This window comes from Salmo salar, chromosome 23 (assembly GCF_965601325.2).
Source record: "Salmo salar chromosome 23, fSalSal1, whole genome shotgun sequence".
Lineage (NCBI taxonomy): Eukaryota > Metazoa > Chordata > Actinopteri > Salmoniformes > Salmonidae > Salmo > Salmo salar.
The window spans coordinates 43,478,154-43,492,609 of record NC_138313.1 but is presented as its reverse complement, the minus strand read 5'-3'; the positions used below and the strand labels follow the sequence as shown (position 1 = coordinate 43,492,609).

The following is a 14,456-nucleotide window of genomic DNA, read 5'->3' as shown; positions in this document are numbered from 1 at the left end:
CAGCATTTAAGAGTAACAAAGCTTGCTTCATCATTATCACCTCCACCATTCAGAAGAAGTTTCACTTGGTTTTGTATCAGCCAATGATTCTGTTCCTTCTGGGTCAACTGACTGACTCCAACCAATCACAGCATTGCCATGACGATCACTTAATTTACACGTCTATTTTTATTCATTTGTTTACATTAATATGCATAATACCTGTGACGTGCGGGGGTAGCTATTCAAATGCAAACTTTATATTTTGGAAAGGATCCAAAGTATCCATTCTGATTTTGAATCAAAAGTATCCATTCTGATTTTGAATCAAAAGTATCCATTCTGATTTTGAATCAAAAGTATCCATCCTGATTTTGAATCCAAAGTATCCATTCTGATTTTGAATCCAAAGTATCAGGTTGTCCTTCTCATCACCTAGGCCAGCCTTTTTATCCCTTAATATAGGGATCTGTTCAATCCGTAGTACTGGTTAAGGGCTTGGTTAAGGGCTGGTAAGTAAGCATTTCACTGTAAAGTCTACACCTGTTGTATTCAGCATTTCACTGTAAAGTCTACACCTGTTGTATTCAGCATTTCACTGTAAAGTCTACACCTGTTGTATTCGGCGCATGTGACAAATAACGATTTGAACATCCGATTTATTGCATAATTGACAATTATAGGCAACGTTCCTACGGTCGCGGAGACTGCATACACGGTAAACGCTGCATAGGTCGGCTCAATCGGAAAATTCCTTTTACATTTTAACTCGGATCTTCCGCTGTACGGCTTGAATCCAGGCCTTAATCTTTTACCCTGACTCACCTCAGTCGATAATCCAGTAATCACTACCTTGCAGGTTGCCCGGCGACATGAAGCCGACTCTCTGCAGAGGTCTTTCACAGCAAACGGATGACAGTGCAGATACCAAAATGGCCGCAGCACGGGAAAACTCAGGGGATGTATAGGAATACCTATCAGAGTCTGCATTGGTCCTTAAACAAAAGGCAATGAAATGCTTATCGTCACACTTTTGAACTTTAATGAGTAGAAATGCTGACAGGGACGTTCAACATCATATGTACTGAGTAGCCTCATATGGTTTATCGTATTTGCCCTCTCTCTCTCTTTATGTCAGTGACTTCATACCTAAGTGTCTGTGATATTTACCAATAACCTGAAAACCATATGCTCGCAGCCCTTGTGATGGTGATTGGCCGAATATTTCAGAATGTTTGGCAATGTTGATATGTTATAAAGCCATGCAATTCTAGCTTAGGTGTTGTCCAATTCTCAATTCCCTTGCATGACAATACCAATAGCTGTTCTCAACTTTGTTCTGTTCTAAGAAACTCTGATTTCAAGCCACAGCCAGTAGACATTTGGTGACCTATTTCCTTCTCCAACTTTTGTTCTTGCCTTGACGCACTGTCTCTATAAGCGTCTGGCCCACATACTGTACAGGCACCATGCAGTACTAAATCTCCCAGACTCAAAGACTGGATGCTCTCCAGCAGGATGTCTTTGGGGCAGACTGCTCAGACTCTGCCAAGATTCTCAGTAGCCTCTTAAGTTGTTGACCTGTGCCAATGTTGCTTATGTCTAGAAGGATTTGAAAGGAACCCTTTTTAAAGCAAGTACATGAACCATATTGACAAAACACGTCCTCTCTCCTCATGTTGTTCGATGTTCTCGCCCCTGTAGGACAACGGACTCTCCACCACAAGAGTGATGTCCTAGAGACTGTGGTGTTGGTCAACCCATCCGAGGATACGGTTGCTTTAGAGGTGCGTTTACAAGATTTTAAAATACATTTAGGAAAATCTAGTCTTGTGCTATATTTAGACCTATCAATCATTACATACATTTTGTTTTTACATTAATTGTCATGATGATTTAGAATCTCATACATTAAAAAAAATAAACACATCCCGAAAGAAAACAATTTTCTCTCACTGTGATTTAAGTGGCATACCATAACGACTTAACACAATTGAAAAGCATTTGATTAAATTCAGAGCTTAACCAAGTGTTTCCAAACTCCAGTCCTTGAGTACCCCTAGCAGCACACATGTTTTTGTTGTAGCCCCTGACAAGCACACCGGATTCAACTGTCAACTAATCGTCAAGCCCTCAATGAGTTGAATCAGGTAGAGTTTATCTGGGGCTACAATAAAAATGTGTGCTGTTGGGGATACTGGATGACCGGAGTTGGGAACCACTGGCCCTAACCAATATAAAAATATAAAAGTCATATTATCTTTACCCTGTGCTGTGTCCTATAATTATCCTCTGTCTTGCTCTCTGGCCCAGATCCAGTCTCTTGTCACAGACTCAGCAGGACATAAACTCCTGGTCCTGAGTGGGCAGAACTCAGACCACGGTGACCTGCTTCTCCAAAGTGGGGTTTTCACCTATCAGAGCTTCTCACAAGTCTTTGCTGATCCTGGGGTAAGCTATTACTGTTCAGAACAGTCCATTCCTGTTCAGAACAGCCTTTTCTGGCATTGTTGACTCTAGTCTGTAGTACTGTTTAAAAATAAAATAAAAAAAGAAGATTAGATTACCAATGAAAAATGAATCTTAAATATTACTCCCATGAACTGGAATTGTGGATGAAAATCAAAACAGCAATGTCATTGAGCAATGTTTGTACATCAGCACTGACCTCTGACCTTGGGGCTTGTCTCTGTCTGTCATTCTCCTGTAGGTCAGTGATTTGCTGGGCGAAGCGGCCCCCGAGCAGCGGGCCACACTCACTGTGTCCTGCCGAGCGGAGGTGGGTTGGAGCTCCCTGGGTCAGCAGCAGCACTTACGGGAGTTCCTTGAGTACAGATTGAACCCTGAGCCTGTGCTCCCCAAGATGGAGGGAGTCACAGAGTTCACGGAGTACATCTCCGAGACAGTAGACGTGCCTTCGCCCTTTGACCTCCTGGAGCCGCCCACATCTGGAGGCTTTCTGAAACTGTCCAGGCCCTGCTGCTATGTCTTCCCTGGGGGGAGGGGCGACTCGGCCCTGTTTGCGGTCAATGGCTTCAACATCCTAGTAGATGGAGGCTCTGAAAGGAAATCATGCTTCTGGAAGTTGGTCAGACACTTGGACCGCATCGACTCGATTTTACTCACTCACATCGGTGCAGACAATCTGCCAGGCATTAATGGGCTTCTTCAGCGGAAAATAGCAGAGCAGGAGGAGGAACAGTCACAAGGCTCCGCTAGCTACAGCGACTGGATGAAGAACCTGATCTCTCCAGAGCTTGGTGTGATCTTCTTCAATGTACCCGAGAAGCTACGTATGCCAGAATCAAACCTAAAGGTCAAGCGTAGCATCGAGGAGGCCTCACTCACGTTGCAGTACCTCAACAAACTGGGAATCAAGCCGGAGCCTCTCTGTAGACTGGTCAGTAACCCTATTGAGCCTTTAACTCTTTTCCATAAGATGGGAGTGGGCAAGTTAGACATGTATGTTCTGAACCCCGTCAAGGACAGTAAAGAGATGCAGTTTCTCATGCAAAAGTGGGCGGGTAACAGCAAGGCCAAAACTGGCATTGTGCTCCCCAATGGAAAAGAGGGAGAAATATCCGTACCTTACCTGACGTCAGTTACAGCATTAGTCGTCTGGCTTCCTGCCAATCCTGCAGAAAAGATTGTCAGAGTGCTGTTCCCTGGAAACGCACCACAAAACAAAATCCTGGAGGGGCTGGAGAAATTAAAGCACCTTGACTTCTTGCGATACCCAGTAGCCACACAAAAAGACATCGCCTCAGGAGCTCCACCCGCTGTTGTAAAACAGACAAAACTGAAGCAAAGGACAGACAGCAAAGAGAGTCTCAAATCATCTCCCAAGACTACCAAAGCCCCAAAGAAAGAAGCAGACGATGAGGTTTCGGCGACCACAGAGGCAAAGAGTGACTCTGTGAAGGAAGAGAGGAAACTGAAAGAGAATGAAAAACCCACAAAAATACTAAAATCCAAGACTGATGGACCAGAAAATAAAAAATTATTGAAAGAGAAATCCTTGAAAAAACACTCAAAGGAAAGGCCATCCAAGATGGATGAGAAAAAAGACAAGGAAAAGAAAGAGATAAAAAAAGTCAAGAAAGATGACGCAGCTAAAAAAGAAGACAAAAAAAAAGACCCCAAAGTTGACAAGAAAAAGGAAACGTCCAAACCAGAGTTGAGAAAGATAACAAAACCTGACCTAAAACCCCTCACACCAGAGGTCAGAAAGACCCTGCACATGGCAAAAGCGTCAAGTAAACCCAAAACCGACAAAAGCAAAGTCAAAACGGCCAAGGCAGAGCCTGCTGAACCCAAATCTGAGGAACTAGCAGCAGATACCATTCAGCCTGAGCCATTACAAAATGGGGCTGTTGAGGGCATGTCTGCTTCCTCCAGTCCAGATGATCTTACCAAGCCACCAGAGAGTGCAGTGGAGACACCAGCAGAAGAAAGCATGACCGAATCCCCTACCCAGGAGGAGGAGAAAGAACAGGAAACTGTCTCTCAAACTCCAACGGGCACAAAGTCTCCTGAGAAGGGAGCAGCCACAGAAATGGAAGTTGAGGCTGAATCTCAAAGAAAAGAGGACAAATTAGCACAAGAGCAAAAAGAAGAATTTCAAGCACAGGATGTGGATATCTATGAGGATGAGGGAGCTGCCATTGAGGACGATGAAGTGGAGGAAAAAGAAGGCCTGATAGCAGAGAGGAAAACGGTAGAGGAAAGTATGGGGATGGAGGAAGAGGAAGATATGGGGATAGGGGAGGAGGAAGAGGAAGGAGAAGATAACAGACTAGACAGGAAACATGAGGTGGAGGAAATGGAGAAAGCTGAAAAGCCCACAGCTATGGCAAAAGAGGAAAGCAGAAGGCCTTCATCCCAGGAGGAGGACGATGAAGATGTTGTTGAAAAGGCCGAGCTCGAAGAGGTAGAAGACTTAGATGTGATAGCTGATGAAGAGGTCAAAGACAAACCTGAAGCGGGAGAGAAAGAAACATCGGCCAAGAACTGGGAAAGCAAAGCAGTCGAACAGACTGCTGGAGCCAAAGAGGAGGATGAGGAAGATGAGGAAGGCTACATCTCAAATGTGGGAGGCGCTACAGCCGACATAGTATCAACACTGCAAGGAGCCGCTGCTGCCGAGCCCATCTCCTTCATTCAAGACGAAACCATTCCCGGCTACTCCGAAACTGAACAGACCATCTCGGATGAGGAGATTCATGAGGAGGCGGAAGACAGGATACCACACCTTCAATACGAAGTGGGTACATATGACATCTCTGTCCCAGATCAGACAGGCTCCTTTGACACCATCCACGGGATGAAGGAGATGCAAGCAGCAGCTATAGCTGATGTAACAGCCAAAGGTTTCATTAGTGGACAGGAGCAAGTATCAGTATTCACTAACATCATGTCTGCTCCCTTGGCTGAGGAAGAACTTGTTTCCTCAGCCACATCCATCACGGAGTATGATAAATTGTCCTCCTTTCCTACCTCTATTGCAGAGGACCAATTGGCTACTCCCGTCACTACACCTCAGACTGAGGAAACGGGCAAAAGCTCACTGCTTAATGATACTGTTAACAGCGTTCCACTGGCAATTCCAACCGAGGCCACACATGGGAAAGAACACTTCCACTCTGCTGGGACCATCTCACCAACATCCTCCTTGGAGGACGACAAGTGCTTAAAGTCACCTCCATCTGAGGAGTGCCTTCCTGTTGTCTCTGATGTGAAGACTGAGGATAAGGTCATCAAGGCTCATGATGAAGAGGAAGAAGAAGAAGACCAAACTCCTAACATTGACATTTCACGTGAAAAACTACAGGAGAGTTTTGCCTCTCCTCAAATGTTCCAGGATAGAGAAAGGGATGTGGAAAAGCTCCCTGCCTCTGAGTCTCGCGTCTTCAAACCTGTTCAAGATTTGAAGCTGGGTCACCCACCAGTTGATGAGGAGGTACAGCTCTTTAAGTCCAAAGAAGACATCTCAACGGCAGTGCCTTCAAAACCCCTTTCACCTCCACCCTCTTTCTCAAAGCCATTTAGGTCAGACTCAGTTACTTCAGAAGGTGAAGAGCGGTGCTTCAGTCCAGACGATAGCACTGTGAAAATGGCCTCTCCCACACAGTCTGGACCTCCCAGTGCAACCCACTCTCCAACTCACTCTCCTCTTCATCAGTCACCTGTGGAAGAAAAGACCAAGGGCTTCCCAGGACTGGAACATCAAATACAGGAGGATGTTCATGATTCAGCCACCAAAACAGATGATGATGATGCGAAGACAGATCAAGAAGATAATAATGAAAAACTAGATGCTGACATCCAGAAAGAAAGTCAACAAGAGTCAGATGCACCACCATCTGGGGTGAAATCATTTGAAAAAGACTTGCCGGTTACAAAAGTGGAAGAAATAGATGGTCTCTCCACTTCCAAAGATGAGATCCAACCGAAACAGGAGACAACTCCTCTTCCCTCTGAGTCAGTCACAAGGAAAGACGAAGTTTCCTTATTAGGAAAGGAATCTTTACGGGAAGACATTTCTAGTGGTGAGGCTATACTCGAACACAGTGATGGGGAAGACGATGATGACCATCAAGAGAAAGAATCCAAAGTGTGCAGTAAGGCTAAATTCCCAAAGGAGAAGGAGAGTAGCTTCTTAGATGATGATAACGGTGAGGATGATGATGATGATGATGATGATGATGATACTTCTGATGTAAAACCCATAAAACAGGACATGAAGGAGAAAGAGACAGAAAAGCATGACAGACACGAGGCTGAAACCACCAAAGAAGATAAGAAAGAAAAGGTTGGTTCTACTGAAGCTGAACAAATCAAGGAAGATAAGAAAGAAACAGAAAAGGTTGGTACTACTGAAGCTGAACCCATCAAGGAAGATAACAAAGAAACAGAAAAGGTGGGTACTACTGAAGCTGAACAAATCAAGGAAGATAAGAAAGAAACAGAAAAGGTTGGTACTACTGAAGCTGAACCCATCAAGGAAGATAACAAAGAAACAGAAAAGGTGGGTACTACTGAAGCTGAACAAATCAAGGAAGATAACAAAGTAACAGAAAAGGTGGGTACTACTGAAGCTGAACAAATCAAGGAAGATAACAAAGTAACAGAAAAGGTTGGTACTACTGAAGCTGAACCCATCAAGGAAGATAAGAAAGAAACAGAAAAGGTTGGTACTATTGAAGTTGAACCCATCAAGGAAGATAGAGATTTGAAAGTGAAGGGAAAAGAGGACATTCATGATGCTGAATTCGTCAAGGACGATGAAGATTTGAAAGTGAAGGAAAAAGGTGATATTCATGAAGCTGAACCCATCAAGGAAGATAAGAAAGTAACAGAAAAGGTTGTTACTACTGAAGCTGAACCCATCAAGGAAGATACAGATTCGAAAGTGAAGGAAAAATGTGATATTCATGAAGTTCAACCCATCAAGGAAGATTACGATGGGAAAGTGAAAGAAAAATATGTCATTCTTGACGCTGATCCCATCAAGGAAGATAAGAAAGAAACAGAAAAGGTTGGTGCTACTGAAGCTGAACCCATCAAGGAAGATTATGATGAAAAATATGTCATTCATGAAGCTGAACCTATCAAGGAAGATGAAAAGGTTGGTACTACTGAAGCTGAACCCATCAAGGAAGATAAGAAAGTAACAGAAAAGGTTGGTACTACTGAAGCTGAACCCATCAAGGAAGATAAGAAAGTAACAGAAAAGGTTGGTACTACTGAAGCTGAACCCATCAAGGAAGATAAGAAAGTAACAGAAAAGGTTGGTACTACTGAAGTTGAACCCATCAAGGAAGATAGAGATACTTGTGGGGCCGAGCTCATCAAGGAGGAGAAGTGTGAACCTATGAAAGAAGAGAACCAGAAAGAAATAGAGACTATATTAACTTCCAAAGATGAGCTAAGCTCTTGTATCTCTACCTCTAAAGTGGAGCCAGCCTCAGACTCCACCACAACACAACAACTAGTACAAGAGAAAGATACCTTTGTGGCTGATCCCATGAAAGATGAGACAAAAGAAAAGAATACTTTTGACACTGAACCGATAAGAGAAGATAAAATAGAAAAAGAGCGAGATACCCTTGACAGTGAACCGACGAAAGAAGAGCACAGAGAGAAAGAGAAGGGTGATACATGCATGGCTGAATCCACCCAGGGGGAGAATAAAGAAAAGGATACTTTTTTTGAGATTGAAGTCAGTCAGGAAGAGAAAATGGAGAAAGAGAAAGATGATACTCATGTGGCTGATGTCAGTAAAGAACGGAAGATGGAAAAGGAGCAAGAGAAAGAAGATATTAGTGATTTCGAAGACGTCAAAGATCAGAAAGATAGAGATAAAAGTTATGAAGCTGAACCCATCAAAGACGAGGAAAGCGAGAAAGATAGAGATGAACGTTATGAAGCTGAACCCATCAAAGGAGAGGAAAGAGCAAAAGAAAATGAAACAGCTGACAAAGTCAAAGATGAGAAGAGCAAGGAAGAGACAGAAAAATATGATTCTCATGAGATTGAACCTGCTAACGAGGAGGAAGAGCGCACCACCACACAGACAAGAACGGTAGAGAAACTAGAGGGGACGTCTGCGACAAAGCTTGAGTCTACATTTCAGGTTCAGTACTCAGACGGAGATGAGGAAGATGAATCCATTTGCATGGCTGGTGCAGGCTCAAGACCTGTATCAGTGGAACCTAGACAATCAGAGCACGACATCATGTCTCAACATCTGCTCTCAACTCAGCCATCAGAGAATGTGCTTAGTGACCAAACGAAGGACTGCCACTCTGAACAGGCCACTGGGCCTGCGTCTTCATTTCCGAAACGGGAGGCCTCTCCTGATAAAGACATCAAAGAGCAGCATAAAGAAGGACAACATAGACTCTCCCCTGAACTAGAAAAGGACACCAGGACAACTGAGACCACATCAGCACCCCATCTCAGCCAAGAGTCCACCATTGGTTTCCCTACCTTGAAAGAGGATTCAATCTCTGCTATCTCTACCACCAAAGAAGAACCAGGCTCAGACTCCATCACTACAGACAGCCAGATTATAAGTTCAACACTGTTACGCACCGATAGCCAGGCTATAAGTTCAACACTATCACGCACTGATAGCCAGGCTATAAGTTCAACACTATCAAGCACCGATAGCCAGGCTATAAGTTCAACACTATCAAGCACCGATAGCCAGGCTATAAGTTCAACACTATCAAGCGCCGACAGCCAGGCTATAGGTTCAACACTATCAAGCGCTGACAGCCAGGCTATAGGTTCAACACTATCAAGCTCTGACAGCCAGGCTATAGGTTCAACACTATCAAGCGCTGACAGCCAGGCTATAGGTTCAACACTATCAAGCGCTGACAGCCAGGCTATAGGTTCAACACTATCAAGCTCTGACAGCCAGGCTATAGGTTCAACACTATCAAGCGCTGACAGCCAGGCTATAGGTTCAACACTATCAAGCGCTGACAGCCAGGCTATAGGTTCAACACTATCAAGCGCTGACAGCCAGGCTATAGGTTCAACACTATCAAGCGCTGACAGCCAGGCTATAGGTTCAACACTATCAAGCGCTGACAGCCAGGCTATAGGTTCAACACTATCAGGCGCTGACAGCCAGGCTATAGGTTCAACACTATCAAGCGCTGACAGCCAGGCTATAGGTTCAACACTATCAAGCACCAATAGCCAGGCTATAGGTTCAACACTATCAAGCGCTGACAGCCAGGCTATAGGTTCAACACTATCAAGCACCGACAGCCAGGCTATAGGTTCAACACTATCAAGCGCTGACAGCCAGGCTGTAAGTTCAACAATATCAAGCACCGATAGCCAGGCTGTAAGTTCAACACTATCAAGCACCGATAGCCAGGCTGAACGTTCAACACTATCAAGCTCTGACAGCCAGGCTGTAAGTTCAACACTATCAAGCACCGATAGCCAGGTTGTAAGTTCAACAATATCAAGAGTTGACAGCCAGGCTGTAAGTTCAGCACTATCAAGCATTGACAGCCAGGCTGTAAGTTCCACTCTCTCGAGCACCGATAGCCAGGCAGGTGTGGAGGAATCCACCCAGCATGAAACACTGCTGCCTTCTATGACAACAAGCAAAGAAGCATCTAATACGGATGAAAAGACGAAGCATGTTTCTCAAAAAGGAGAGGAGAAACCAGGCAAGGAAGCTGAGAGGGAATTGGAAACAGAGCGGGAAGTTGCTTCCCCGGGACACACACAACCTTGTTCATATTTTCTCTTGGATAAAGATTCTGCGAAGTTTCCGGAGGAAGTGGGCCACATTGATGCTTCAAAAGCAGACAGTGCCTCTGAAAAAGTGGAAGGTTTTGACAAAATGAGAACAGAGAAGGAGGCGATCAGTGTGAGCTTGCAAGAAGAAAATCAGGGCTTTGGCATGTCTAAGTATGAACCCTATGAAAAGCCCATTTCGAAAGAACAGGCATCAGACAATAAAGAAGACCGTGAGGTTTCTAGAGAGTTTGATCGGTCAGCACATATTGGCATTGATGATAATAGGAGAACTAGGCAGGCAGATGCTGGTGCAGATGCATTCGACTCAGAGGACGAGGAAAAAGAGGAACCGCTGTCATTCAGCAGCGTTGATTACACTCCCCCACGTTTCACAGAGGGCGAGAGAAGCCCCAGTTGTAGCCCAAGTGCCTTCCCTGAACACAATGACAAAGAGAAAGGTCAAGAAGAAGAGAGTGATAGGAAGGAGGGACATGCTACACCACACGTGGAAAACAGCTTTGCATATTCAGAGACTCAAGACAACAAAACCACCCCAGCAGAGCCATGCTCATTACCTTTCAATCTCAAAGAAGATAAACCTGAAAAAGTTGAGAAAGATGAAATGAAGGACGATGCCTGGTCGGCCCCTCAAACATCTACAGGAGAGACGGACAAGACTGGAGCATCTCCTAGTATAGAGGAGTATCTGCCAGTCCAGTCAGGCAGAAAGGAAACAGCCTCTCTGTCATGGGGCCAATCCAACCTTGGTGCCCAAGCTTCAGCTACTACCATGCCTTTTGAAGACGTCCCTGAGAAGCAGACAACAGAGAAGGAAAAAGATGAGCCAGTGAAAGACAAGTTGGATTCATCTGATAGTGAGCGAGGAGACTCTCCCTCTGGTCGCTACTCACCAGCGGAGAAAGACATGTTACCTCATCAAGTTTCACCTAAGGAAAAGGAAAATCAGGCTACTGCTGCCCCCCTGGCCGCATATTCAGGACATCTCATAGACGATAATGTTCTTGCATCTGAGTACACTCAAATTGGCAGCTCTATCTCCAGTAAATCTACAATGGGCTATTCTGAGAGAGAAGACACTCCGGATAGTGTATATAAGAGGCTACTGGTGGTAGGAGAGGATTATGATGATGATGATGATGATGATGAAGATGAAGATGAGGACGGTGAAGATGCGGAGGAAGAAGATGAAGAAGCCAGTGATCTAGATGTGGAGAAGGGTGCAAGAGAGCAGTCTGAAAAAGAAATCTGTAAAACTACATCGGATGATACAACACCTTCTAAACTTCTTGTTACAGAAGAAGAGGACAAGAAGGCCCTCTCACCCGAACCCAGCCTCCTCAAAAAGGAGGAACCTACCCATTCAATGACCACAAGCAGCCCTCCACTGGTAGATACTGCAGATTCCCTTTTGAAGAATGTAGTTGGTGCCTCGCCACTCCAGTCTGGCAGTTCCACTGCGATGGAACAAACAGGTTCTGGAGGATATCCTTCTGAATCTTCAGAGTATTCCGAGGACAGCCAGCTGGGGTTAAAGGAGGAGAGGTTTGACAGTCCTGACCTATCTCTGCCAACCAAGTCCAGTGAAGATAAACATTACAGTCAGGGAGACATTGAAGCTGAGAGGCAGAGAAGCCCAGATACCGCTAGTCGAAAACCAGAGGAAGCTCCTTCGTCTTACCTCCCATCTGCCTCAGCTTCTCTATCAACCAGCCACCAGTTTCGAGAGGAGGTAGAGACTCCCGTCACAGTGTCTAGTGCCCCCTACAGGACAGATTCTGAGGTTGCTTCTGTTGAGTATTCTTCATTCAAAGATGAAGACTCCTCAGTCAAGCACTCAATCCTCTCAACCTCAGGGGTAATACTAAAAGAGGAGTACCTAGAAGCCTCTGAAAAGCTTACCTCTACAACTACATTCAGTCTGACACAAGTCTCTCCAGTCTTACCTACTCCAGCCAAAGACGCTATTCAACAAGACACATCGTCAAGCCCTAAAATGGACAAGGGTCAGACCTCTGATACCTTTCATAAACTTGAGGGCATTGTTGAAACCAAAACCATGTCTGCTGGGGCTTCAGAACCATTAAGTTCCCAGCTGTCCAAACCCGCTGAAACCATATCCACTTCGAGGGCTCTCTTTGATGTTTCCCCATTGCAAAGAGCTGACTCTTCTGACAGAGAATCCCAGGGCTCACTGGGCAGCAAAGAGTCATACACTTTTGAAATGGAGGACAGTACTCTTCCATGCCGCATTGAATGCCAGAAATCTTCAGTGACAGAGCAAAAAGAAGGCATGCTGTCAATGACTGAGACACACATGGTCACCATCGTCTCCAGTACAACCACAACAGTGACCCAATCTGATGTGGTGACAAAACCACAGGAGTCAACTGAAGCCTCTTCCAATGGGTCTACTGAGGTTAGCACAAGTTCCCAAGAAGTCTTCAGTGGAGCAAGCAAAGCCTCTTGTGCCACAATGTCAGATCTACCTAAATCTGATCTGCTTAAATCTGATCAGAAAAAGGAAGAAGAAGAAGAGACAAAGAAAGAGAAAGATAAGATGGAAATGAAAGAGGAGGAGAAGGAGAGCAAAGTAGAGACCCTAAAGGAGGACAAGGAAATGCCAGAGCAAAAGGATAAGGAGGAGAAGAAAGAGATGGATGAGAAGAAAGAGATGGCTGGAGAGAAGGAAAAGGTAGAGGAAAAGCAATTGGAGGAGAAAGATGGGAAGGAGGAGGAGAAGAAAGACCAGACTGATGAGGAGAGTGAAAAAGAGAAGGAGAGGAAAGAGGGAGAGAAAGAGAAAGTAGAGGATAAAAAAGCAGAGAAACAGGAAGAGAAGACGTCCGAAAGGAGAAGGAGTAGCTTATCTGACTGGGAACTCCTACAAGGGCCGGGCGCATGCCCAAGCGCCCCTCCAGGCTATGAAGATGACAGGGAAGAGGAGGAGGAGGAAGCGTACGAAACGGAAGAAGCAGAAGAAGCAGAGGAAGAATACGGTCAAGAAGAATGCGTAGCTCCAGGCCAGCCCACCCCGCTGTCCACAGCAGAACATGCCCACCATACAAAGGCATCTGCCAAAACAGATGGAGAATCCAGTCGTCCCACTGACCTGCATATGGAGGCTACCTCCTCGTCCCCCCCTAGCTACTCCTCATGTGAATACAAACACCGCAAAGGAGAAATCTCCCCATCCTTCATCAACCCCAGTCCACACGCCCTCTCCAGTGATGACGGCGAAGAGGACAAAGGGAGCGACCAATCTCTTGAGGGGGATGAAGACGACCGCGAGCAACACTCGGTCAAGAGGAGGTCTCACAAGCAGAAGCGACATCTCACTCAATGTGGAGCTGCTGGAGCAGGGGAGGGGTCGCAACCAGTTTCCATGCCTCCCGGTGGCATGGCAACTGGACTCGGGGTGGTGCTCGCTGGAGAGGAGACGCCCCCCACATCAGTGAGCGACTCGTTAGCGACGCAGTCTGACTCAGACGTACCTCCAGAGACCGAGGAGTGCCCGTCGATTACAGCAGAGGGAAACCTGGACTCAGACGAAGATGCAGAACACCTGCCGGTGGATAAACTATCTGCCTCTGCCACCGGAGGGGGCCATCAACCTCCCTCGCCCAGATCAGCTGCGAAGGTCCACGACCCCCTACCTGCCCCTATGAAGGACCCCCTCCCACACCCGCCACACCCTGACGTGTGCATGGTGGACCCAGAGGCCCTCCCTAACGACCAGAGCAGCACGGAGAAACTTCTCAAGAAGGATCACAAGACAACCAAGAGCCTGCGGAAGGGCCTGGGCAAGCCTAAGTCTGCGTCCCCAGCCCGGAAGGGGAAGAGGTCCACCACCCCTGTGAAGCAGACCTCCAAGGACTCCTCGCCTCGATCGGCCTCTCTGAGAAGGAGGGACACGGAAAGGAGCTCCAGGCTGACGCAGAAGTCCGAGGGCCTGGGATCCAAGGGTGACCTACACGCTCCAGGGAAAGGCCTGGTGAACGGCGTCAAGAGCAATTTGGGTAAAAATAAAGAAGGATGATATGACTCCATATTCAGTAGTAGAGGAAACTTGAAAAACATCAAAGATGATAACAATGCAATACCTTATAACCTTAAAGGGGAAAGGAAACACTTTAGGAAGTAAATCAGTTACAGTTAGCTGGTGTTCTAAACCCTGGTGTTTCCAT

At 45.9% G+C, this 14,456-nt stretch overlaps 1 protein-coding gene across 2 annotated transcripts in view; it reads left to right on the top strand.

The window, feature by feature from the left end:
• LOC106584644 (microtubule-associated protein 1B-like) overlaps positions 1-14,456 on the top strand; it is an 83,938-nt gene that overhangs the window by 60,663 nt on the left and 8,819 nt on the right. For both annotated transcript variants that reach the window (XM_014170127.3, XM_014170130.3), the window contains 3 exons: positions 1,684-1,766; positions 2,293-2,430; positions 2,690-14,288. In XM_014170127.3, the coding sequence (XP_014025602.3) occupies positions 1,684-1,766; positions 2,293-2,430; positions 2,690-14,288 (11,820 nt within the window). The remainder of the gene's footprint in view (positions 1-1,683; positions 1,767-2,292; positions 2,431-2,689; positions 14,289-14,456) is intronic.